Here is a 26,216-nt window from a genome sequence, read left to right as displayed (position 1 = left end):
TCTCTGAGCCCTAGAATAAGCTCTTGAATTAAATTAGACACTAGCCTCAGTCCCAGCTGCCTCCTTAGGAGTTGTTTTGTGGAGCAATGATATTTTTTAAGTTACAAAGAGAAAAACAAACAGACTTTAAAGTCCAGTGATTCTGAATACAATCAGTGAAAACTCCTGTTAGTGTTGACAAAAATGTTACCCCCCAAATCTTTAGAATATTACCATTTCAGATCTCTTGTGATGTTCTATTTTCCATTCTCTTCCAAAGTTCTAGATCAGATTATGAGGTTTCTTCTATTTCTGGTGATAACAATGCTTTGGTGAACAAAACATCAGCGTGGGCTTTTTCTACACTGCTATTCAGTAAAAATTCAAAACAAATAGGTTTAATTATTTTAAATAATGTGTTTTTTTTTCCTCCCCTAAATGCTTGTCTCTACACCTGAGCTTTAAAAAAATTGATAGTGGTAACATGTGAGTGGAGCCTTGGTTGACCATCTCCAAAGGATTTCATGATAGACCTAATCTTATTCCAGATCTTTGACTCACTGTCTATTATTTAGACAATACTTATCTACATACATGGGAAACTCTTACAAGGTCAGAAGAGGGCATCCCAAAAGTTTAGGCATACCACATCAAAAATATTTGGGTGGGGGGGCACCTGGGTGGCTCAGTCGGTTGAGCATCCAACTTCAGCTTAGGTCATGATCTCGTGGTTTGTGACTTCGAACCTCATGTTGGGCTCTGTGTTGACAACTCAGAGCCTGGAGCCTGCTTCAGATTCTGTCTCCCTCTCTCTCTGCCCCTCCTTCACTCATGTTCTCTGTCTCTAAAAAATAAACATTAAAAAAAATTTTTTTTAAATGTTTGGGTGGCAATGAGGGCCTTAGATTATTTGGATTTAGAGGGTTAAAGCCTTTCTATCTGGGTGAAAATTAACATGGTTTTATACTGTTATGGAACAAATAGAACATGTTTTGTTTACATAATTTATATGCCATGATTTTATCATGTTTCTAACAGTTGGCAAAATTGCTTTGCTTTTGTGGGAACAGTAGGAGCACATGTTTGCCTGTTGGACTCCCGTCCTCCAAAGCTGTTTGATGCTGAAAATGTGTTCTTGCCAAAATGGAAAAACATCACCATCTTCACAAAGGCTTTATTTGAGGGTGTTATTGTTATGTTAGCCAGAGATCTCTGGGTTGTATAAGTTTGGGGTCACCTAGAGTGTCTATACTTAGAGAATGAATTGATTTATTGTGAAGTAGATGTATTACAATTTTTGAATCAATAAATGGCCATTCTGGAAAGCCTTCTGGTTCTTTACTTGCTGTTAAGTAATACATCTTTGAGCATTGAGAATGGGATCCTATTAAAAAGAAACCTGCATGAGTACTTACTAAGTCTTTTTGAAACACATAAAGAAGTCAGTCTACCTTATCTGAGATGCTTTTTATGATTTCTAAAAAGATATACAAAATATATTTTTCCCAATTGTAAAAGTAATCCATATGTACTATAGAAAAAGAACACAAAGTTATAAAGGAGAAAATTAAAATCGACAGTCCCACTAGCCAGCAATTACTATGTTAAACCCTTTGACGAACATCCTTTAAGGTGATCAAATTAAGTTAGTTGTCTTTGAACCAACTAGATTTAAAAGTGATTTTTTAAAAGTATTTTTTAAAATGTTTTTATTATTTATTTTAGAGAGAGAGAGAGAAAGAGAGAGAGAGACACACAAACACACATAGCCTGAGTAGGGGAGGGGCAGAGAAAGAGGGAGACACAGAATCCAAAGCAGGCTCCAGGCTCTGAACTCAGCACAGAGCCTGACGCGGGGCTTGAACCCACAAACCGGGAGACCATGACTTGAGCTGAAGCCGGACACTTAACGGACTGAGCCATCCAGGCGCCCCTACCTTCAAGTGATTTGTGAATAAGGGAGGGCTTTAAGCCTCTCTATAATCCAAAGACTGTTTTTACTTAGCACCTCACTGGGAGGAATATCGGTAAAACATGAGTCTTCCTAAATGTACTAATTGCCAATACTCCAGCACATGCCCAATCCTTTCGTTATGTGTTTCTCAAAACCTTTTGGAGACCATGGTTTCTAGGATGACATATTATTTTGTGATGCCTTGATAATAGGACCAGTAGAGGATATATTTCCTTAAAGACATGAGCAATGTTTCCCTTTGGTGTGTGAAAGAAGGAAGAAAAGAGTGAAACTGGAGGGTGTAGTCCCATCATCTCAGATTATAAGAAGCCACTTCCCTGGTATCTGAAACCCACGAGGCACCTCTGCAAAAAGCAAAGACAAAATATTTGCTGAGCCACTTTCTTGCTTTCTGTGTGTTGGGATGGGGTGAAGACGTCCAGGGCAGTCATCTTTGTGTTCCCTCCAATGCCAAGCCCAAATCCTGGGGCCTAGTAGTGTAGTAGGATTTAGTTAAAGTATTAGCAATTAGGAATAATCAAGGTCAAAGAACACTTAAGGACACATTATTGACACTAGCTCCCTTCATATGCCACTTAACGATGTAAGAGATCCAGATCTTAGTCATGGTTATCACCCTTCTCAGACATGTCGCTGGCCTAGTAATTAATATCTAAGAATGGAGGCAGGTACGGGAACAATCTGCAGACCAATACAAGAACATGGTTGTAATTAGTGGGCACATGCCACCAAACCCTGCACTTTTGTACTGAGGTGGTTTTCTGCGGCAAAAGAATGTCTTCTGGTGTCTTGGGAACCTTCTGGAGAAGACATGCATGTACAGAAGAGCTTGCTTCTGCATTATATGGGGCATAGTTTTTCAAAGCACAACCTCAAGATTGTCTGCATCAGAATCTCCTATAGTGCCTTCTAAAAATGCAGGCTCTTGATTCCCATTCCAGAATTACTGAATCAGAGTCTTTTGGACTTGAGGTCTAGACGATTCTTAGGCAACCTGTTGTTTGAGAACATGGGATTAAGCAGTGTTTCCAAGCTTTTTTTTTTGTTTTTTCCTGTCATTTGGAGTTAGAAATGTTTAATAAAACAATCCTTATTTTTACTAGGGCAGTACATTCATATATTCTATTCCATTCTTTTCTATTCAGTTTGTTGACTGTGATCCATTAAGTTGATTTCATGACCCACTAATGCTGAATTAGAAAACTGGACTGGCACAAGAACAGACACTCAGATCAATGGAACAGAATAGAGAACCCAGAAATGGACCCACAAATGTATGACCAACTAATCTTTGACAAAGCAGGAAAGAAAACCCAATGGAATAAAGACAGTCTCTTTAGCAAGTGGTGCTGGGAAAACTGGACAGCGACATGCAGAAGAATGAACCTGGACCATGTTCTTACACCATACACAAAAATAAACTCAAAATGGATGAAAGACCTCAACGTAAGACAGGAAGCCATCAGAATCCTCGAGGAGAAAGCAGGCAAAACCTCTCTGATCTTGGCCGCAGCCAACTTCTTACTCAACACATCTCTGGAGGCAAGAGAAACAAAAGCAAAAATGAACTATTGGGACCACATCAAAATAAAAAGCCTCTGCACAGCGAAGGAAACAATCAGCAAAACTAAAAGGCAACGACAGAATGGGAGAAGATATTTGCAAACAACGTATCAGATAAAGGGTTAGTATCCAAAATCTATAAAGAACTTATCAAACTCAACACCCAAAAAACAAATAATCCAGTGAAGAAATGGGCAAAAGACATGAATAGACACTTCTCCAAAGAAGACATCCAGATGGCCGACACCTGAAAAAATGCTCAACATCACTCACCCATCATCAGGGAAATACAAATCAAAACCACAATGAGATACCACCTTACACCAGTCAGAATGGCTAACATTAACAACTCAGGCAACAACAGATGTTGGCAAGGATGCAGAGAAAGAGGATTTCTTTTGCATTGTTAGTGGGAATGCAAGCTGGTGCAGCCACTCTGGAAAACAGTATGGAGGTTCCTCAAATAACTAAAAATAGAACTACCCTACGACCCAGCAATTGCACTACTAGGTTATTTATCCAAGGGATACAGGTGTGCTGTTTCAAATGGACACATGCACCCCCATGTTTATAGCAGCACTATCAACAATAGCCAAAGTATGGAAAGAGCCCAAATGACCATCGACGGATGAATGGATAAAGAAGAAGTGGTATATATATACAATGGAGTATTACTCGGCAATCAAAATGAATGAAATCTTGCCATTTGCATCTATGTGGATGGAACTAGAGGGTATTATGCTAAATGAAATTAGTCAGAGAAAGACAAATATGACTTCACTCATAGGATTTAAGAGAGAAAACAGATGAACATAAGGGAAGGGAAACAAAAATATAAAAACAGGGAGGGGGACAAAACAGAAGAGACTCATAAATATGGAGAACAGAGGGTTCAGGAGGGGTTGTGGGAGGGGGGATGGGCTAAATGGGTAAGGGGCACTAAGAAATCTACTGAAATCATTGTTGTACTATATGCGAATTTGGATGTAAATTAAAAAAATAAAATTTAAAAAAGAAGAAAAAAAAATTGGATTCAGTGACTTTCCATGTTTCAACATTAAACATTGTACAACTAGGAGGAATTGAACAACATACAGAAAATAAAAAATCTCATCCTTTTTTCCCCCTTCCTTTCAGATTGTAGCCAATATGAAGATTGTCAAAATTCCTAGAAGCACAAGAGATGACATACCTGGGCTTTAATCTGTTGTGACTTTGAACAATCAAAATCTTTGGGCTTTCGTTTTCATCATCTATAGCATAAAGCTAGTAGTTCCCTTTACATTTCTTAAAAATTTTCAAGTGAAACTAAGGAAGCTCTGTGAACTCTAAATGCATACATTGAGGGGCTCCTGGGTGGCTCAGTCAGTTAGGCATCTGACTTCAGCTCAGGTCATGATCTCAGTTTGTGAATTCAAGCCTCGCGTCAGGTTCTGTGCTGCCGGCGTCTAGCCTGGAGCTGGCTTTGAGTTCTGTGTCTCTCTCTCTCTCTGCCCCTTCCCTGCTCACGCTCTGTCTCTCAAAAATATAATATAATATAAACATTAAAAATATAATAAATGCATACACTGATATAGACATTACTTAAGTATAATACATTAATGTAATACAATTAATGTAATTATGTCCTTTTACACGAATTGTACTTGAAACAGTTTGGATATTGGGGTACCTCTACTCATAACACCTGTTGCTTTCTGGTCATAAGTACACTCCTTGATCCCTAGTGGATGGGCTTTAGAGGAAAAGGTACTGCAGAAATCATGTGAATGGTTATGCAAATATTTGGTTCTTTCTGTTATATTCTTCGTTGCTTTCATACAAGAGAAAGAATATTCCTGGGAGAGCAATCTAGATCTTTGGTCTCTGAGATACACTCTTAAGCCTTATAACCCACACACCCTGGTCATTGTTGGGAAAGTGGTAAAATACATGTTCATTAGTTTATTAATCATTTCAAAACATTGGAAAATGGTTAAAATATATTGTATTCATATAATTGAATACTAACAACCCTTCTAACATATATACTTTAATTTGGATGTATTTTAATTTCATGAAAAATGTTGTTGATATATTGTGGAGTACAAAGTTACATATTCAACATGCCAATTATGTAAATATATATGTATATATATGTATACATATAGGAAAAGTGCCAAGAGAAATTATGCCATTTTGCTTTATATTTTTTATTTTCCAAGTTTTCCATATTGACCGATGAGAAAACCACAAATGACCACGAACATCAATAGACAAAAAAGCCTTACTTATTTCTTACTTACTCTGTAAGTATTAGCATAATGGTAGCATTACCTTTGCTTTGATATATCGTGGAGATTGCCCATATCAGCTTATAGTAATACTTTGTTCTTTTTACATGTCACTGTAATAGTAAAACAAAGTCCCCTATTGATGGACATTTAGGTTTTTACAATCTTTTGTTCTTAACAGCAGTGGGGAAATAAATAATATATACTCCTCTCATTTTTTTAATGTTTATTTTTGAGAGAGACAGGGTGCGACCAGAGGAGGGGCAGAGAGAGAGGGAGACACAGAATCCGAAGCAGGCTCCAGGCTCCGAGCTGTCAGCACAGAGCCCAATGCGGGGCTTGAACTCACAGACCGTGAGATCATGACCCAACTTGAAGTCAGATGCTCAACTGACTGAGCCACCCAGGAGCCCCTAGGAGTGGAAATTCTTAATCCACACATACAAACCTGTTAAAATTTTACTCTTCAAAACAATTTCTACCTGAGTTTTAAGTTTAATTAAGTGACAAAAGATATATTTAGGTGAACAGACCACTACCACTCACTGTTGACCCTGCTCCCTCTCACACCCTTGACTGTTTTGTGTCCCTACTTTTCTGAGATCAGATTTCAAATTTTCTGAAGTATGTGTTGTTTAATAAATTAGAAGCTGCGATTGTTAATACACTAACTGATTTTAAGCTCAAAAGTCCAAAAGCTGTGTGCGATATACTTTTGTGGGCTTTGAGGCTCAGTATGGAATACATAATTACTACACAAACGTTTCCTACCACTTTGGTTATACTCTACATCTGGATGGCTTTTAGTAAATATAATTAGGATTCCAAGTCTGACTAATACGATGACATGGTTCACTGAAACTACAAATATATATCAAATTTATATTTAAAACAAAACACTAAAGCCATTTTACTGAAAACTAGATTTATTTTAAAATTAAGTGCATAGCACTCATCTAATTCCATTGGTGTAGAATTTAGCACCATACTCGCTATTTGCAATTAATGTCACAACACAGATACATTTTGGTTTGCAGTCTGTACTTGAGTAGTGTTTATTTAGTGGACTTTGGTAAAGCCCTTTATACATATCATTAATCTCTTCACAGTACACATTTAATGATGGTCCAGTAATCTCAAAAAAAAAAAAAAAAAAAGAAAGAAAAAAGACCTACTTTAAAGACTAACCAATAAATTAAACAAAACAAAACCCACACAACTCCCCCCACCCCCGTCCCCCAAGGCTAGCAGTTGTGAGTTGTATTTATATTGAAACCTAATGTTTTAAAAATAGTTCTGATTCTCCAATCACCCCACCCACCCCATCCTGGGTATGCAGCAATAGTAACCAATTAATTATTTTATTCTACCCCCCCCCAAATTAATCCAGTGTTTAGTTTTTTTAAATATAAACTGGGAAAGTGTTATAAGTTTTTTAAAAAGGCATATTCTTCTATAACAAGAATGACATTTAAACCAATCAATAAAAGCATTTGACAAGACATTAAATTACCATAGGCACCGGCTGTTGTTTCAAGTTGGGATCTCTATCCCAGTATCTTACATTCATAGCATTATTGAGGTAGTTAAAATACTGAAAATCGGACTCCAGGTGCTGGGTTCTGAATGTGAAAGATATATTCTCTTTTGAACCCACTTTCCCCCAAATAATTCAAGCTCTCTTGAGGTAAGAACTACCAAAATCCAATTAGCAGCCTTCTAGAGGAAAAGTGATGATACTTTCAGAAAACAATTTTCATGCTTCAAAACTGCCATGAGTGAGTGTTCCTACCTGAGTGGTTTTTAATCTACCAGACTAATAAATTCACATCATGCCCTATGTACTCTATTATACAAGTTACCATTCTTTTAAGGAAAGGACATTCTCTAAGAATTCATGCTGGCAGAAGCCACCCACCCACATTTATCCACTGGAGCCATCTGGATCAGTCCACTACTGCGTTGAGTCCCTTCCTTTCCTAACAAAAGCCATTGGCTTGATTACTGAGACTCCTGCTGCATACCCACAACACATTTATAATATTGTCTTCAATGCATATTGTGGCAGTCACATACCTGCCATGCAATTTCCCTTCTATTCAAGTGCTATCTTTAAAAACACGCACGCACGCACGCACACACACACACACAACAAAAAGACACACCTTACTAATTTTTAAATCAGAAAGCTTCCCTCCACCAAATCTCTGTTCTCCCACAGATAAGAGCACAATGTATACAGTTTCAGTTATTACAATGCTTTCTTTCTTTTTACGTTTTATTCCCTCTGAATTCTTTTCCCCAAATTGCCCTTGCTGTAATGACTTATTATTGCTGTTTTCACTCATGACCAATACAGTGAAATGTCCCAGGGCAGCTCTGGGGCTGATGTAATGAAAGTGGCTACTGAAATTTAGTCATCAGTTCCTTTGCCTGCTTACACTGACTGGCTGGATTGAAAGGCTGCTTATAAAACTTGTCTTCCACGTAACAAAGTGCTGCTCTAGCACAACCTGAGAACTACCCTGGCCACATTCCATTTCAAAATAAACCTACAGGACTTCATTCTAGTACTGACAGTTTACAGCCAAGCCTTCCCTTGAAAAAACCTCTAGAGTAACATCAATTCTGAGTATAAATCATTGATTGCACCGAGAAATGCAAAACCTCTGTATGTATCATGAATGATAGGAACCACTTCATTCATTCTAAGCTACAATTATGTTCTCATTTGAAAACACATCCTAGCAAGAGTATTTTAACCTATGTTATAAAGGTAGTTCATACTGTAACATTCCCAAAACATGTTGCATTACAGTCAAGTGTTTCCAAGTAGTACAAATTCCCTGAGTTAAATGTGTTTTAATTCTAAAGATATGAGGTTGATCACTTAGGGGGAAAAAATAAGAAAAACTTATGACCATGATTTTAAGAGATCTAATCCATCCTTAATCTTAGTACATGAATCCAGATACTTATATTGTGATAGGAAGTTATATAGAATCATCTAAAAAAATTTTTTTTCTTTTACTGCAGATTGGTATAGAATAGCAATTCATGAGTTTAAACTTAGTAAAAAATTCATTTGTGGATCAAAAATGGAACTCAAAACTGCAGGAAAAAAAAAAAAAGGACTTCTTCAAAAATTAATACTGTAACTTTCCTTCATAAAAAGACCGTTTGGCAAGTCCACAGATAAACATTAGTCTCTGACATATAAGCCAACACTGGGCCCAGAGCCCACCGCAGGCCAATCTCAAAATGGCGATTTGGAGTCTGTCCAAATTTTGTTGTAGTGAATATTTTTGAAATATTTGGACCATCAGCCAGGGCTTGAAAATTTTTGTCATTATAGGGATGTGTTTTAACAGGATTTGATATACATACTGTTAAAGTGTTTGCGGTGTTTGTTCGGTCCTCCCAGGTGTTCGTGGCGCACTGAAAGGGATTTTCAGTCTTCCTAGCAGATGCTGGTATCTGAAGAGTTCTGATGCAATCTGGATCCCTTTCCTTTTGAAGAGAAGTTTACAAAAAGCTTGCCCCAGAGCTTCAAGTCACAAACAGTCTGGGTCAGGTATTACCTTCACATAAAATCACCTTTCAAAGCATGGAGTAATGCAAGGGTAATGTTCATTTATCTGATAACTCCGGTTATAAGAAACATTCAGACAGGGCTTAACTTCTACTGGTATTGCCAGTGACATCCCAACACCAGTCTGCACATGCCCAAGGCCCTGAACACTAGTTTGGAAGCCAGCAGGACACGTCTGTAGTGTGTAAGATGAGGTGTGTGTGGTGGATACAATCTGCTGACAGCTTGGTTGTTCCGCTACAGGATGGCGATACTGCAGTGAGGTCTGATGCGTCTGATGGAGATACTGAGGCTGCTGAAAGTGAACTGGCCGCGAGGGCTGAGAAGCTGACTGGAACACACTCAGCTGTGCTGGCTGGGATCCTGCCTGTCCTCTCTGTTTGTTTGCCTCTTTCACATCATTATCATGAGCGCTGCGTAGAGAGAAAGAAAAATGTCAATAATACTACTTCCAATTCGGGGCGCCTGAGTGGCTCAGTCGGTTAAGCATCCGACTTCGGCTCAGGTCATGATTTTGCAGTCATTGAGTTTAAGCCCCCATTGGGCTCTGCACTGGCAGCTCGGGGCCTGGAGCTTGCTTTGGATTCCGTGTCTCCCTCTCTCTCTGCCCCTTCCCTGGCTCATGCTCTGTCTCTCTCTCAAAAACAAACAAACACTGAAAAAAAAAATTATAATGTTACTTCAATTCTTCAACAGTTGACTCCATGGACTGCCCCACTGCCCAGGTAGCAGTCACTGTAACCATAATTTTAACAACAGTGAGATTTTACTCTTATCCTTCTAAAAGCTCCTTCCTTTGACACAAACCTTGGGAATTGGCTGCTGGTAGCTCTGAGGCCTATTTCCAGCTTGGGAAATATTTCCACAATAAGCACTTAAACGTGGCTGCCACTTTGGTGACATCTGGTGGCCCTACAATTTCAAGATGTGGAAGTGGGCAAAAGGGCAAGATTTGCCTGGACTGAGGAGTTGTGAGCTCACGTAAGAGCAGCTCCTTTCCTTATCATGTACCCCAAATCATGACAGCAATGACAGCCTCTCACTGGAAAACAGCTAAAGTACAGCTTTCTGCCAAGTACTAATCATAAAATGGCTTGCTCATGGCAGCTAGTAACTGTCAGAGCCAAAATCCTAAAAGCTCTGTGCTTTTAAGAAGTTCTTTTCAGAGGGACACCTGGGGGGCTCAGTCAGTTAAACGTCTGATTTTGGCTCAGGTCATGATCTTGTGGTTTGTGGGTTTGAGCGCCACGTTGGGCTCTGTGCCGACAGCTCAGAGCATGGAGCCAGCTTGGGATTCTGTGTCTCCCTCTCTCTCTGCCCCTCCCCCGCTCACACTCCGTCTTTCTGTCAAAAATAAACATTTAAAAAAAAGGAAGTTCTTTTTATGGCCTTGTACATGAAGAAAAGTATTGAGAAATCACAAACACGAGGTAAGGAGGCTTACATCAATAGCCGTTCAATGCACTGCACTAAAAAATCCCAGGAGTAAGCAGTAAGACGATGCAATCTTGTAGGCCACGTTGGAGAAAGACGAAGTATAATCCTTGAAGAAGCCACACACGCAGCAGCTACTAAAGAAGGTGCATAATTTAGAAAGGCATAATCTGTGGAGACATCAAAAATGAACTTAAGCAACAGAATACACAAGTTACAAGCTCACAAGTCACTTACTGGCGTCCACAATGACTCACCTTGCAAAGATACTTCCAGGAAGTAATCTGCATACTTGGCCATGTAGAGTTTAGTTTTTTCCAAGCAAATCATTGGCCAGCCATCATGAAGATCTGTTTCGTGTACTGCTTCAGAGAGATAATACTCAATGAAATGGGCAGCTGTTGGAAGGCAGAGGTTCCACTGAAAGGTTTCTAATAATAACAGTTCCATATGTAGCAAATTTTGCTTTGTTAATACTAGATTCATGTTAGTCATACAACCCAGGCTGTTGAGCTGTTCCAGCTTAGGCACACTATCTTCTTTTTCTTCGAATTTACCTTATAAGAAAAGGGGGGAGGGGTAGACAGACAAAATGTTATACAAGTGATCATTATAGGTCTGGTCACTTCAATGGGATTTGCTGTCTTACTGCAAAGACTTAGATCCAAAGACATTCTTTCTCCTCTCTTGGGCAGAAACAAGTGTGCCAGAACTCTGGTTCTCATATTTTGCAGTATTCTCTCCTGGTGCCTCCATCCCTTACTCCCTACCCGCCTCTAAACAAAAAATGGAACATGTAAACATCCTGATCTATGTCATACTGTATAATGAAAATAGTCATATGTGCCAATGAAAAAATAACTCTCAAATCACCAGCACAATCTTTTCCAGGAAACTTCTTTTGGCAAGGGGGGAACAGCAGTGGTCAGTGGGAGAACAGGCTTTTATTTTAGAATAGAAGAAAGTTTAAAGAATTTCATGTCACAGAGTTATCTGAAATCAAAATAGCTAAGCTTCAGGGGCACCTGGGTGGCTGAGTCGGTTAAGTGTCCAGCTCTTGGTTTCAGCTCAGGTCATGATATCACAGTTTGTGAAATCAAGCCCCACATTGGGCCCTGTGCCGACAGGTGGAGCCTGCTTGGGAGCCTCTCTCTGTCCCTCCCCTGCTCTCTCCATCTCTCTCTCAAAAATAAATACATAAAAACTTCAAGTGGGGAGCCTGGGTGGCTCAGTCGGTTAAGCGTCCGACTTCAGCTCAGGTCATGATCTTGTGGTCTGTGAGTTCAAGCCTCGCATCGGGCTCTGTGCTGACAGCTCAGAGCCTGGAGCCTGTTTCAGATTCTGTGTGTGTCTCTCTCTCTCTGACCCTCCCCCATTCATGCTCTGTCTCTCTCTGTCTCAAAAATAAATAAATGTTAAAAAAAAAAAAATTAAAAAAAAAAAAACTTCAAGTGTTTCATTCTGGCTTATTTTCAGCACAATCTCAATTCCAGAGAGACAGTGGGAGAAAAAACTGGGTGAATATCTAAGAAGCATTCTCATTACACTGAAAAGCCTCCTCTTCTGAATTCAAACAAAACCTAGGTAAGTCTCTTACCAAAAAAGGAACAGGAGAATACTTTATATTTACTTTTGTATCCCCTTACAAAGTAGGAGTAGACATTCTGATGGCTGTACTTTATTATTCTAAGGCATAAACTTCTTTTCAGGAAATACTCATCTAAATGTGCAGCTGAGGAATAGAATTCCCTCTCCAGCCCCAGAATAATGTTTCTACAGATTATTAATGTACCATCTTACACTTTAATTTACTGTATATAAATCATTCATTTTAGGTATCTCTAGAACTTATGGCTGGAAAAAATTCAAACTATCCAGTACCAGTATGGTTTTCAAGATGCAGCATTAGAACCAAAGAATTGTCTTCAAATCTCTCTGGGTTTGTTCCATGGTGGTCCACAGAAGACAGGAAATTATTAACTAAAGCCTTCTACCTTCTACTATTATGTTCTATTTTACATTAAAACAGTCATATAATATTGCAATTATTTCTAATTGTATTGTATGCAATACAATCTATCATATAGATTTCTCACAAAAGCTTTTATACTTGTTAAAAATTATAGTTGTTAGACTATGTTACATATTACTATATAAAATTTTTTGTTTTACTATTTTGAGAACTATTTTTTTTTTTTAACTTTTTTTTCAACGTTTATTTATTTTTGGGACAGAGAGAGACAGAGCATGAACGGGGGAGGGGCAGAGAGAGAGGGAGACACAGAATCGCAAACAGGCTCCAGGCTCTGAGCCATCAGCCCAGATCCTGACGCGGGGCTTGAACTCACGGACCGTGAGATCGTGACCTGGCTGAAGTCGGACGCTTAACCGACTGCACCACCCAGGCGCCCCATTTGAGAACTATTTCAACATATTTGATATCTTTGGAAATCTTGTAATTTTATTTTATCCATTTAAAAACATGTTTTGGAGAAGAGCCAGAAAGATTGTCAAAGCAACAGAAACCACACAAGCTTCCCTGTGAAGTTTCTTTTCCAAGAAAGGATGGGTTTATATCACGTGTTGGAGGTGCTACAACAAATGGTAATGGTCACCAGCCCAGATGTTCAGCAGACTGGAGTCAGTGGTGCTATTCAAGTCTGTCCGCCCAGGGCTGGGGAAAAAGTACTGCTGGCTACCTTGGGTCTGGCTTAAGGGGGAGGGGACCTGGGGTAGGTTTTGTCTCTTATGCCAGGTGAGTCAAAGCTCATGACTTAATGAAGAGGTGAAGTCCAAAGAGAATTTTTCTCCTGCCTCAGAAATTTTGAGCATCTTTAGATCTAAATTACTCTTAACTATATATTGCTACAGGTAGGAGGTGATCAAAAAACCATGTACAATTCAGACTCTGAAAGAATCTAGATAGCCCCTCCCAATTCAAATCACATACAGATGAATTTCACAAGTGTTTCCAATGATATACTCAGTAGGGCTGAGAGCACTAAAGTGATCTTTACAAGCTGGTCATCCAGCATCATCACTGCATAAAGATACGGGAAAGGAACCCACTGTTCTCCACTGTCAGAGTGGAGAGTGTCCCAGGAATTTAGTTCAATCCCTCTGGATGAATCATTAAGGTTTTCAAAGTACCCTGCCATTTGTGTAGCAACAGCAACACCCTCAGTGTACTTCAAAGGAATATCATAAAAATTAATGTGTTTATTTACATCATGCTTGAAGTTCCTTTGAAGAAATTAATACACTATAACTCACTGTTTAATTCAAGGATCAAGAATGTTTCATATTATTTCTTTGAAACTTTCAACACTGAAAACAAAATTGTATAAAACCAATTTCAAAGTTCAAAAAACGAAGGCAATGAGGTTGGCTGATTCATTCAAGGTCAAGTAAGCTGAACCAAACCAAAAATGGAAGCCAAAAGGAAGACTTATGTTTGAATTCCCAAATCTGTACTTCTAGATCAAAGTATTGCACTAGGTTATATGGGGACAACAACTATCAAAATAGACAGAATTCTGTATTATTAAAAATCTATGGGGTTTCTGTATTTATACAGTAGTTGGCGGTTACAAGTGTAAAAAGAAAGCCTTTTGTACCTTGACTTGCAAAGTTAAAAACAACCTGTGTACTGCATAATGACTATACTTGGGATTTTATTCAGGCTTAAGTTTTTTGGAACTTTTTCATTATATATAGTGATATACTCCGATACATAGATACTAAAAGACTTAAAAATGTGTGACAGCGTCAGTGAGTACCTGCATTCATAACCATCATTTTTGTTGTGCTCAAAGCTATGTGCATGGGTATTTTAAATCTACTTATCTGCAATACCACATACAGATCACAAAGATCAGTTTCTTCAATTGAAAGGAAATACCAGAAGCCATGTGATTATATTGATAAAGGCCCCAAACAGGAAATAAGGGCACAGGAAATTCACATCTGCTTCCCAGAAAATAAAGAATTAGACGCCACAGAAACAAAACATCGGACTTTCTTTCCTTTATAGGAAATGCTCAGATCAGCTATGGAAACCAGCACATTTTCAAAGCCAGCAGTGAATGGTAGGTATATGGCAGAAGGAGCCAGGATCCTATGTCACTGTATACTCTGCCAATAGACATTTCGATTCTTTTATTATTGAGCAGGAAAAAAGTCATCTTTGATACATACTAAGAATTTTCACAAATTTGTTAGACTACCAATCTAAGAGAAAAACCAAGTAAGGAACAGGAAGAGGCAATTCATAGGAGGGAAAAAGTTCTATTCATATTTAAAAAAAGGTTCTATTCATATTTAACTATTTGCATTAAAAAGATGTAAATCAAGTCAACTAGGAAGTAAAATTTTCACTTTTCAGATAACCAATTAAAAGTTTTATCAACCCATTACTGGTAAGCAAGGAGAAATAAGCATTTGTCACAGATTTTCACTACTAATAGCCTATCTTACTTTTGGCTTCATCCTGATTTTGAGATCATTTCTTAGTTACACAAGACCTTGACCAAAGTATCAAAAGCCTCATATCCAAGACTGCTTCCGTGCTCTCTACAAGTTCAATGCTGATCACAGAAGCCAAGGGAAGCCAGGGTATACAAGACAAAGAGTTAGAATTTAAGAATTTCCCAGGATGAAGCACAGACTTTTCTGGAAAGAGCCAGAATCTTTAGAGCTAGGGAGTCAGACTAAAGATTATAGAAGAGTTTATAGAAGAATTAATCATTATGATGCTAACATTTATGTTTCAATTTCCTATGTGTTTTTAAACATCTTACCCTACTTGATCCTCACAACAACTCTGTCAGTTAAGTGTCTTTATTTTCATTCTACAGACAAGTAACTTCAGACTTAAGGGTTGTTGAAATGCATATTGCTGACAACAGATTCAAACCTAGGAAATTCACCACCGTAATCCCTACTCTAAAACACCATACGGCTCGCTCTTTCATCAGAGACAGCCTGTCGGACCTTTCTTCCCAGCTCCAACAGTGCAGACATACAGGCAGCTGGGTACAGATATTACCTGGAACTCACAAGCTGTGCTCCATCTTTGGCCAAACTACTGACAGCCTCCCATCCTATTTAATAAGCAGAATCCACCGTCCCCCAGTCCTGTCAGCTGCAAGCTGTTCTCCACTTTTACGCAACAGGCTGCTCACCCTAAAGCAGGGAGCAGATGGGGAAGGCGAGCATACAGAGTTCAATCACTCTGGGAGGAGAGAGGCAGGACTTAAATAAAGTTTATGAAACCTAACTGGAGAGCTGCCAAAGATAAGAAAAGTGTAAGAATGTTAAGAAACACTAGAATGTACTCCACAAGTTAAAAACAGACACCAGATACTAAAAATAGGCTACCAGTTTATACGCATCCTAAGTACTTTTGTAGCAGCAAACCTACAGAGTAGAGACAGACTACTAAGGGTCTCTTTGATTCCTGACCCAAGGATACAGCCAACAGCTTAAACTCTTGACCACTGCCTACTTGGAGGGGCTGAGACCCTGGGGGATACCTATCTCACTCTCTTCACTATCCAGTGGAAAAGGAACAATGTAAAAACAATTCCTCTCTTTTGGCAAAGAGAGGTTAGGGGATGCCAGCAGAACAAAGGGAGGAGGTATCTGACGCTCAGCAATAGCTGATCAACAATTCATATTTAAGCCACAGGAATACAAATCCTAAAGCCTAGTTCCTTGAAAATGTGCAAAAATCATCTTCAATAAGTTGATCATAATCTTAAACAGTAAGAGATAATTAAAAAAACAAGAACAATTAAAAGCTCCATTTCAATCAACCTAAGATGGTGCACAAATAAAGTATCTTTTCCCCAAATTGTAGAAATTTCAAGAACTTGGCACCAATGCTAAACACTGCATGGTGGCCAGAAATCTTAGATTATTCAACTAGAATCCCCAGGAAACTTTAGCAATAACATGTAGTTTAAGAATATCTAGTTGAGGGGCGCCTGGGTGGCTCAGTCGGTTAAGCGTCCGACTTCGGCTCAGGTCACGATCTCGCGGTCCGTGAGTTCGAGCCCCGTGTCAGGCTCTGGGCTGACAGCTCAGAGCCTGGAGCCTGCTTCTGATTCTGTGTCTCCCTCTCTCTGCCCCTCCCCCATTCATGCTCTGTCTCTCTCTGTCTCAAAAATAAATAAAAGTTAAAAAAAAAAAAATTAAAAAAAAAAAAAAGAATATCTAGTTGAGTAACTCCTAATTCATTTGATAAGTTACCACTAAATAAAGTCAAGTAAGTCACAAATGTAAGTCAGTTCACCAGGAATAATCTCCTACTTGGTTTCCACTGCACTTTTAAGAATCTCAGGCATAAAGCAAGATGAGGTTTGGTAGTGGTAAAAGCAGTGATGGCCACAACAGGCAATATCATTTTTCATGAACGATCCTAAGTTTTAAAAATAACCTAACTTGCATATGTGATTTCCAGTGTCTATTATAAACTGATCCTATTATAAACTAACATTTTGTAGGATAAGAAGCCATTCCATTTGTGAATCCTCACACATCCAATGTATCAAGTGTGAGTTTTTCTAATCCTATGCCAACTACGAAAGCACAAAGGGCTTCACAGCCAGTGATGAAACACATACAGAATTGTACATGAGATTGCTTATGAGAATGAAACTTTAATTAAAGGTTAAATTAAAGGTTAATTATAAACGTACAAGTATTACCTCTCCAGCATTCTGGATAGAGGGGAGAGGAGCAGGTGATGTGTCTGGATCATAGAGGACAACAGATTAAAGGAGAAATACAGATTTTCAGAAAATAGTATTCTGGTAAGAATTTGGCTCAAGGTGTATGGGAACAGGGAGGGAAGATAAGACTGGAAAGGTGGCTGGGACCAGATGCAAGGTTCTAAGTGTTACATTAAAGAGTTTCTACCTTAACCCACAAAGAGTGCTACATCACCCGTCACCCCCGGGGCTGTGTTTATTTATATGCAGTGTGGTCCACAAAGAATCTGAAATACACAGGAGGTTATCAGATCAAAGGAATAGTAATAAGAACAGAAATAGAAAAAGAAAAAGAAAATGAAAATCTGAGAAGAAATTAGTGCCAGAAATGGTATCACAAGGCCTGCATTTGGTTTTAGGTTTACTTTCAGTCAAAGCACAAAACTGTTCTACAAAGAACTCTGGTGGTAGCATGTAGGGGGAATGTTCCTAGGACAGCACCCACATAAGATCCCAAACCCTCAAGAGGGGGTTAGAAATGAAGGCAGTAGGTATTACTACAAAGTACTCTGAAGTGGGGATTACATTTCTACTGTAAATTACATTACTAAAAGAAAAACCCAATTTTAATTCCTTTACTCACCCTCTTTCTCTTCAGTCAAGATACTAACAATGAAATGAATTACAGGAAGAAACTAAGAGAAAGAGCCACCAAAAGACCCAACAGTACATTCTTCATCAGGTAACAAACAGGATTTATCAGAGTCTACCCTGCAGGGCACCACTGAGCCAGGCCTATTGCAAAAACAGTCTTTCCCATTTGTAGAAGCTGCCTGTGAACCTTCAGTTCATTAAGTCAACTCATTATGTAGTCAGTAGAAGGTATTCTAACAACACAAGACTATAGTACCTTTTGGACAGAGTTTCTCAACCTCAGTTCCACTGACATTTGGGGCCAGAAATTCTTTACGGGGAGGTGGGGGGGGGGGGCTGCCTTGTGCATCATAGATATTTAGTAGCACCCTCTACTTACTAGAGCCCTCTACTTTAGACTAGAGGCTAGTAGCACCCTCCCAGGTTGTGACGACAACCAAAACTGTCTCTACCCAATGCCAACTATTTACTGTGGGTCAGTTTTTCCTGGTTGAAAGCCTAAGGCAATGGATCTCAAATGGAAAGGTACATCAGAATCAGCTTTGGAACTCAAGCCCCATGATACAGATTCTAAGTCAATAGATCTGGAGTGACCTAGACATTTGTATCAGAATCTTCAGGATGTAGGGCTTAAGCATGTAAGTTTTTAAAAGACTTCAGAGCTAGTCTTTTAATGTCTAGTTAAGAATGATTATGCCAAGAAGCACTTTCAACATAAACTTTCTGATATTAGTAAACTGGAATGAATGCAATTTGGTGATGTTTCACTGACCTCTATATGAATTTATTTTATTCCAAACAATGGAAACTTCTAGTCATGTAGATGAGGTTCATACTTACTTGCTAGAAGCAGACAGGAAAGTGCAACTAAATGCAGCTGCTGGATGGAGATGTCATACCGATCCATAAATAAGTCCAGCAAATAGACAGCCAGATGTCGGGCAGAAGGGCAGAGAGTGAAGCGATTGCTCACAATGGCAATCAGGTCAGCAAAATACCTTCTGAGACTTAGTTGAGGGGACTGGCCTTTGTAGGAAGGCAACTTCAGCTCCTAAATCAAGAAGAACAACATTTAGTGTAACATGGCCTGTAGGAGTAGTATCCCTACGATGCAAAGACAACTTTTGCCCCCAATATATTAGTGTTATAAGTGCCTAAAACACTACTTGAAGGAAACACAAATTTGAAAAAGTTTAATGCCATAATGAATGGCATTTAAAATTTAAAACCAAACTTTTCTTCTTATTTTTAAACATCTGTGAGGTAAGAAGTTATAGGTGTTTCATGCATTAATTATAGAAGGGATATATTCCAGCAAGATTTTTGTATCCTTTTTTCCCTACCACGTGTTTTTAGAAAAACACTGCTACCAAAAACCCAATCACACCACACATATACACCCCCTTTAGGAGGCTCAAAGCTTTGGGGTAGAAGGTAACAGGTAGTGAATATGCTCCTAGTAGGTCAAATACTATTACACTTGCAGAGACGTGGAAGGTAGAGACTAGTATTCATCCACTAGGATCTTCTAAGCATGTTTCCATTTGAGCAGTTTTATCTCTCATTTGCCATTACCTTTTCATATACCTAAAATTTTTCCCATCATTGCTGTTCAATCTCAGAATTACATGAACCATTTTTTGAAAATTAGAAATTTTCTGTACTATTAAAGTATTTCCAGAACATACAGAAAGCAGAAAGATAAAAAGGTTCTAAATTCATTTCATGAGATCAGCATAATATTAATATTAAACCTAATAGGTATCACAATAGCAGGAAATTACATAGATATGACCTCAAAAGCACAGGCAAAAAAAAAAAGATCAATTAAACTTCATCAAAATTTAAAAATTTTGTGCAAAGTTCACTCTTTTCAACAGAGTGAACAGGCAATCCACAGAATGGAAGAAAATATTTGCAAATCATATATCTGGTAAAAGGTTAATATGCAGATTATATAAAGAACTTTTATACATGCAATCCAACAACAAAGAACTTGCTTAAAGATGGGCAGAAGGTTTAATAAACATTTCTCCAAAGATATGTAAATGACCAATAAACACATATAAAGATGCTCAACATTATTAATCATTAGGGAAATGCAAATCAAAACCATTACGAGATACCACTTCAGACCCACTGGGATTGCTATTATCAAAAAAATCCAAAACAGAACACAAGTGGTGACAAGAATGTGAGAAATTGGAACCCATTTGGAATGGTGGGAATATAAAATTGTACAGCCACTGAATAACGATATTACAATTCCTCAAAAAAATTAAACACAGAATTATTATATGATCCAGCAATTCCACTTTTAGGTATACACCAAAAAGAACTGAAAGTAGGGACTCACATATTTGTACCTCTCTATTGTTAGCAGCATTATTCACAAAAGCCAAAAGGTAGAAACAAACAACCTTTCAGTATATGAATTGATAAAATGCATTTTAGTTTAAGATGAAAAAGTTCTACAGATGTAGAGGTAAAAGTAACACAATGTAAATATACCTAATGTCACTGAACTATCCACTTAAAAATAGTTAAAATTTTATGTTGTAAAAACTTTACAATAAACAAACACCAAAAATGGAACTTACATGTCTGCCTAACCAATAAGAGCTAAAATTTTAGACAAAATGTTAGCCAATGTAATTTAGTAGTATATCCAAAGAATACATCATCATCAATTGTAGTACACTCCAGGAATGCAAAGATGGCTTGATATCAGGAAATCTATTAATATATATATATATTATAGTCTAATAAACCAAAGATTAGAATATAATACAGTAATCACAAGTTATTACAGAACAGAGAGACAGAAGATCTAACCCAGCTCAGGAGATGGAGTGCTGGGAAAAAACAAAGCCAGGGGAGGCTTTCTTTAAAAGAGGCTTGAACAGGTCTTAAAGACTCACTGGGAAACACAGCTGGAAAACACTTTATTTGGTGGAGTTTATTTTTCACTATGTTAACTCATTAAATGTGGATAAAACAAAGGCAAGAACACCAAGGACCAACAGATTTTTAAGAGTGTGTCTAATACATTCTCTTTATATCATTTTAAATGGTAAACTACAAGTGCTTACCAGATGGCTGTCAGATTCAGTTTTCTTCATCCAGATACTACAGTTATGTAAGCATGAAAAAATGACCTATGCTTCTCTCAGCTTACAAGTTTTTTTATAATGTCTATTCCTGATACTCTAGAATTTTACACTCTTGTTCCCGTCTGCTTCTCAGGATCTCACGGGACCAAAGCACAGAGACCTGAGCAGGTCGTCTCCATCTCCAGTCTCAAGTACTAGTCCATTCACCATCCTAAATGCCATCCCTTTCTCAGAACGGGCTACTGTCCAGCCAAGATGGAAATAAAGGCATAGAAGCAGTACTCACAACTGTAAATACAACTCTGTGGGATATTTTTGGAGTGTTTTTCACAAGCTAGCATTGTTCCCATCTGTCATAGACACTCCTGAAAATACTTCCCAGCCATCCTAGGATTTTAGTATACATAGCATAACAATATGAGAAGGTAACAATACGAGAAGTGTAAGAAGACAGCTGCTTTATAGGGTTTTTTGGGGGAAGTGGAGGAGAAAATAGTTATATTTTACAAAAAATCAGAACAGCTGCATTTGGGGTTGAAGGGAATTTCCATTTGCTGTAATTTTTACCCTTCCCTAGTAGATGCAATGCTGCTGGTCAAAGCAACGATTACTCCACACACCTTGGATCTAAACAGATAATTCCTTCCATTGTGTCTAAATGGCAATTGTGCAAAAGAAGAGCTAAATTGAGATGCTGAGTTATTTGAGATTAGACCTCACACAGGCAGAGACATGTCTGTCTCATCCACTATTACCATTCTAACACCTGGCATAGTACCTTGTATATTGCAGGTATTCATATATGTTGAATAAATAAATAAGCATGACTATCCAACTAAATCACTAAATTAATAATCTGGAATTAATTTTTTTATAAGAAAAGTTCATTTTAACTTTTCTTGACTTCGGTATACTACAAACAGGGGTCTCTCCAGTTCCACAAGATTCAAGTTTTACCAATAAACATATTTACTGATTAATAAATTTTTCACAAAGTGTGACTATTGTGTCAATTGTGGCTTACACAGGGCTTAAAGATAAAATAAGACAACCCAGGGTAGCACGCCACAGGTGACCCAAGGTAACTTTCAGTGGCATTCCCTCAGGCCCCACGCTCCAATAGTTCGATAGTTCATAAGCAATTTTAGTACAGGCTTGTGTCTTATTCCTTCGATCCTCCTTAGAGCCTAATACACAAAGTATTTAACAAACGTGCTGGAAAAAATCCACTTCCAACCTCAACTGACAAAATTAACTCAATGTCATCACTCGGATTAAAATTACACATAATTTCCATACCATGGAAATCTTTTAAGGAAAATCTTTTGAGTTTTATGTCACTAAAAAAATAAAAGTATCATTAACATCAAAGAATTAATTTCACCACATACCAGAGGGATAAAGGGCTGACATTTAGAAAAGGAGAACATTTAAAACTAAAAGACCAAGGGCGCCTAGGTGGCTCAGTTGGTTAGGCATCTCTTTGGTTTTGGCTCAGGTCATGATCTGACGGTTGGTGAGTTCAAGCCCCGAGTCAGGCTCTGTGCTGACAGCTCAGAGCCTGGAGCCTGCTTCGGATTCTGTCTCTCCTTCCCTCTCTGCCCCTCCCCCACTTGTACTCGGTCTGTCTCTCAGAAATGAATAAACGTAAAAAAAAAAAAAATCTCTAACCTTAGAAACAGGTACAGTTGTAACAATTTAAGTCGGAATTAGGTTTTCTAATGTAGTTAACCTGGTTTAAAAAAAAAAAAAAACTGACGATACAAGCTCATTATCATCCCAGGAACTTTAACTCCAACAGTCAGTAACCCTTTTATTTTTTTAAATGCTTATTTATTTTTGAGAGAGAGAAAGAATGCACAAGTGGGGGAGGGCCAGATAGAGTGAGATACACAAAATGTGAAACCGGCTCCAGGCTCTGAGCTGTCAGCACAGAATCTGAGGCGGGGCTTGAACCCGTGAACTGTGAGATCATGACCTGAGGCCAAAGTCCGAGGCTTAACCCACTGAGCCACCCAGGTGCCCCATAGTATCCCTTTTATTAAAGAGGCAGTTGTTTTGCTTCTTTCTCATTTTCTATACATAATAAACGGCCCTCTCCATCCAGGGTGAAACTGAGTTAAGTTAGGGACAGTTTTGGATGTGGTCTCTCTTCTGGTTATCAAAGAGGCAGAGATGACCCGTTAAACTGAGATGTGACATAAGAGCAAAATTGTTAAGAACAATACACAGACTTTGCATTGTGCCAGAAAATTGCACCGAACCCCCCCCCCCCCCAATATGTATTAAAGTCTACTTTCTGCTTTTAGTTAGCTGGAAGGAGCAGCTAACTCCTACCTTAAGGCATTTTGAACAGCCCCCAAATCTGGGTCGCGGGGGGGCGGGGGGGGGGTGTCTCAGGGAAAAATAACAACAGTCACCTCTTTCTTAGGGCTTACTATGCCCGAAGCACTGTTGTAAAGCACATGCACAATAACAACTCATTTAATCTTCACAATCTCCCCACAAGCCTCATTGTATTATTATTCATTTTACAGATGAGGAAATTGGGAAAGAGAAAATTAAGTAACTTGTCCGAAGTCTTATAGCAGGCAGGTTAGTGGACAGGCTGGGGAATTTATGTATAGATGTGACCTAACAGCGGAACGCAACAGCAACTACAGAAACGAGGGCTACTCCGCCCAATAAAAGCCAGCACACACATCTGTTTAAAAACAGTATCAAATTCATGTTTCACTTTCCCTCTCCCAAATACCACGCTCCACCCTCACTTAAGTTACAGGTTCTTCTGATACACCCCAGGGAAGAAACCCAGGAGTTAATTAACCTCGAGCAAATAAGCAAACTCGCCTTTTCTGGTCTGGAAACTAGTGACCGGACTTCCCAGGGAGCCGCGATTTATACTAACTGGCACAAAACACTGAATGGAAAAATCGGGCACCGAAATTACCTTGTATCGAAGCGCTTGATGAATGTCGGCGGCCAGCTGTCCCCGCCACCACTGCCCCTCCAGCTCCATGGGACCCGGCGACGCGCCTGGCCAGACGCGGCAACTTCAGTCTGTAAGACACACCCCAGACGCGGTCAAGGCCGGCTTCTTCCACACGACCCTCAGCGCCCCCTCCCCGAGGGGTGTGACCTCAAGCCACCCTGGGTGGCTGCTCCTCTTCACCGGACTCGACCTAAAGCCAGCACCGATCCAAACCAATTCCCCGACGCCGCGCGTAAGGCCCGAGCTACCCAGTCAGGAGGAGCGGACTCGCGCTGAGAACTGCCGGCCTGGGTGCCGGGCAGAGGGGACCAACTTGGAGTTCCCAAGGCGCGGCCCGGGGTGCGCGCAAGGGAAGCTGGAGGCGGAGGCCTGGCTGGGGGCTCCCCGCGTCCCGGGTTCGAATTCTCGCGCCGGCCCCGGGCAGCGGAGAGACTGACACCAATCGAAGATCCCTTGAGGCGAAAACCTCCCGCGGATAAACCAGCAGACGAATACCCGCCCGGCCCCGGGTCCCAGCGGCAGCCGCTCGGGCACTCGTTCCCCCCTGGGGGACCTCCCCGCGGCCCCCGCCGCGCCCGGCACGCACCCAGGCCGCCTCCACCTCGTCCAGAGCAGCGCACGGGATCGCGCGGCCCCAGAAAAGCGAACAAAAGGCCGGGCCGGGCGGGTCCGGTGCCCCGCGCCCAGCACAGGCCTGCCGGTCCCCACGGCAGCCTCCCTTACCCGGAACCGCGGCCCTCACAGCCCCAGCCCCGCCGGCGTGCGGGGGACGCCGGCCCCGCTCATGATGCGGACAGTCGGCCGCAAAGCGCCGGCCTCAGCTCGGGCCCAGCGCCGGGGCGCTCGCGCCGCCCATTGTTAAAGGACCGGCAGGCGGCTCGGCGTACAAAGCCAGCGCGGGGGCACATGCGGCCCCGCCGCTGCCAATCTCGTCTCGCGATACAGCCGGGTCACGCCGAGCCGTCCAATCGGCGGCCGGGCCGGGTCCAGGTGCAGCGTCTGGCTGCGGCTCGGAGGCCCCAACCGGGACCCGGCGGCGTCAACCCCCGCCGGCCCGGCGCGACCCGGTGCTTGGAGCTGCCCGGCAGCTCCACCACCACCTACCGTGAGGCCCGCCCGAGCGGCGGGCAGAAGGCGCCGGAGAAATTACAAAGTTCATCCTCGTTCCGGTAGTCAATTTGGTCATGCCACTCACCTGCTAAGAACCTTCGATGGCTCCCGATGCCCGCGGAGGAAAGTTCGGAAGCTTCAGCTTGGCGTTTTAAAACTCATTGCAATGTGGATTCAATCTGTTTTATCTCACATCATAACAGCCCCGTTTTACATCCTAGGATCTGCTCAGTGGCATTACCAATCCCCCCCTCCCCCCCCCCCCCCGTAAATGTTTTTGGCCGTTGCCGAAGCACCTAAAGCGTTTTCTCTGTGAGATTCTGCTGTCTCTTTAAGTTCCACCTCGAGACCCACTCCTTCCAGAAACCTAATTGACCTTCCCCCCTCATTTCCTTTGCTTTAGAGATTCCCGACAGCTTTGAATAAAGTTGAGCTTACCTTCAGTAACCTAGTTTGTCAGATTGAAAATGGACGTAAATAATCATCTATGGTCTTAAATCCGGAAACTACAAAACTGTGGAAACACTCCAAAACCAAGTAAGGTGATGTGGGACCTGAAATATGATTCGCAGAAATCTAATCAATTGTATTTTAACCTTTTTGGGAGACTATCACAACAGAAGTGCATGGTCAACCCAGGACAGTGATGCTCACTTTTCTGAGAATGCAGAGCAGCCTCTTTTAATATTAAAAAAATAAATCATGGAAGCTTCCCCCTTTTACTTTGAATTCTTTGTCCCCAAAGATGCATGATAAAGAGATACTATAAAGTGATGAATGTATGTTATATAAATCAGTTTTACTTATCACACTGACAT

The 26,216-nt window shown here is 40.2% G+C and overlaps 1 protein-coding gene across 4 annotated transcripts; it reads right to left on the bottom strand.

Annotated features, from left to right (window-relative positions):
* Positions 1 to 5,969: 5,969 nt before the first annotated feature.
* On the bottom strand, positions 5,970 to 25,225 carry CCNJ (cyclin J). Of its 4 annotated transcripts, none has more exons than XM_027062717.2 (6): positions 25,012 to 25,225; positions 24,247 to 24,356; positions 19,024 to 19,234; positions 11,074 to 11,373; positions 10,827 to 10,986; positions 5,970 to 9,795 (listed from the first exon to the last, which is right to left on the bottom strand). In XM_027062717.2, the coding sequence occupies exons 2-6, from the start codon at positions 24,313 to 24,315 to the stop codon at positions 9,384 to 9,386; spliced, it is 1,152 nt and encodes a 383-aa protein (XP_026918518.1). In that variant the 5' UTR covers positions 24,316 to 24,356; positions 25,012 to 25,225; the 3' UTR covers positions 5,970 to 9,383. The 4 variants fall into 4 exon arrangements, with proteins under 4 accessions (XP_026918518.1, XP_026918519.1, XP_053063278.1 ...); XM_027062718.2 differs by having other exon boundaries at positions 24,875 to 25,014; XM_053207303.1 differs by having other exon boundaries at positions 10,827 to 10,953; positions 24,875 to 25,014.
* Positions 25,226 to 26,216: the final 991 nt, after the last annotated feature.

The sequence above is a fragment of the Acinonyx jubatus genome, chromosome D2 (assembly GCF_027475565.1).
Source record: "Acinonyx jubatus isolate Ajub_Pintada_27869175 chromosome D2, VMU_Ajub_asm_v1.0, whole genome shotgun sequence".
Lineage (NCBI taxonomy): Eukaryota > Metazoa > Chordata > Mammalia > Carnivora > Felidae > Acinonyx > Acinonyx jubatus.
This window is presented reverse-complemented; position numbering and strand designations above follow the sequence as displayed.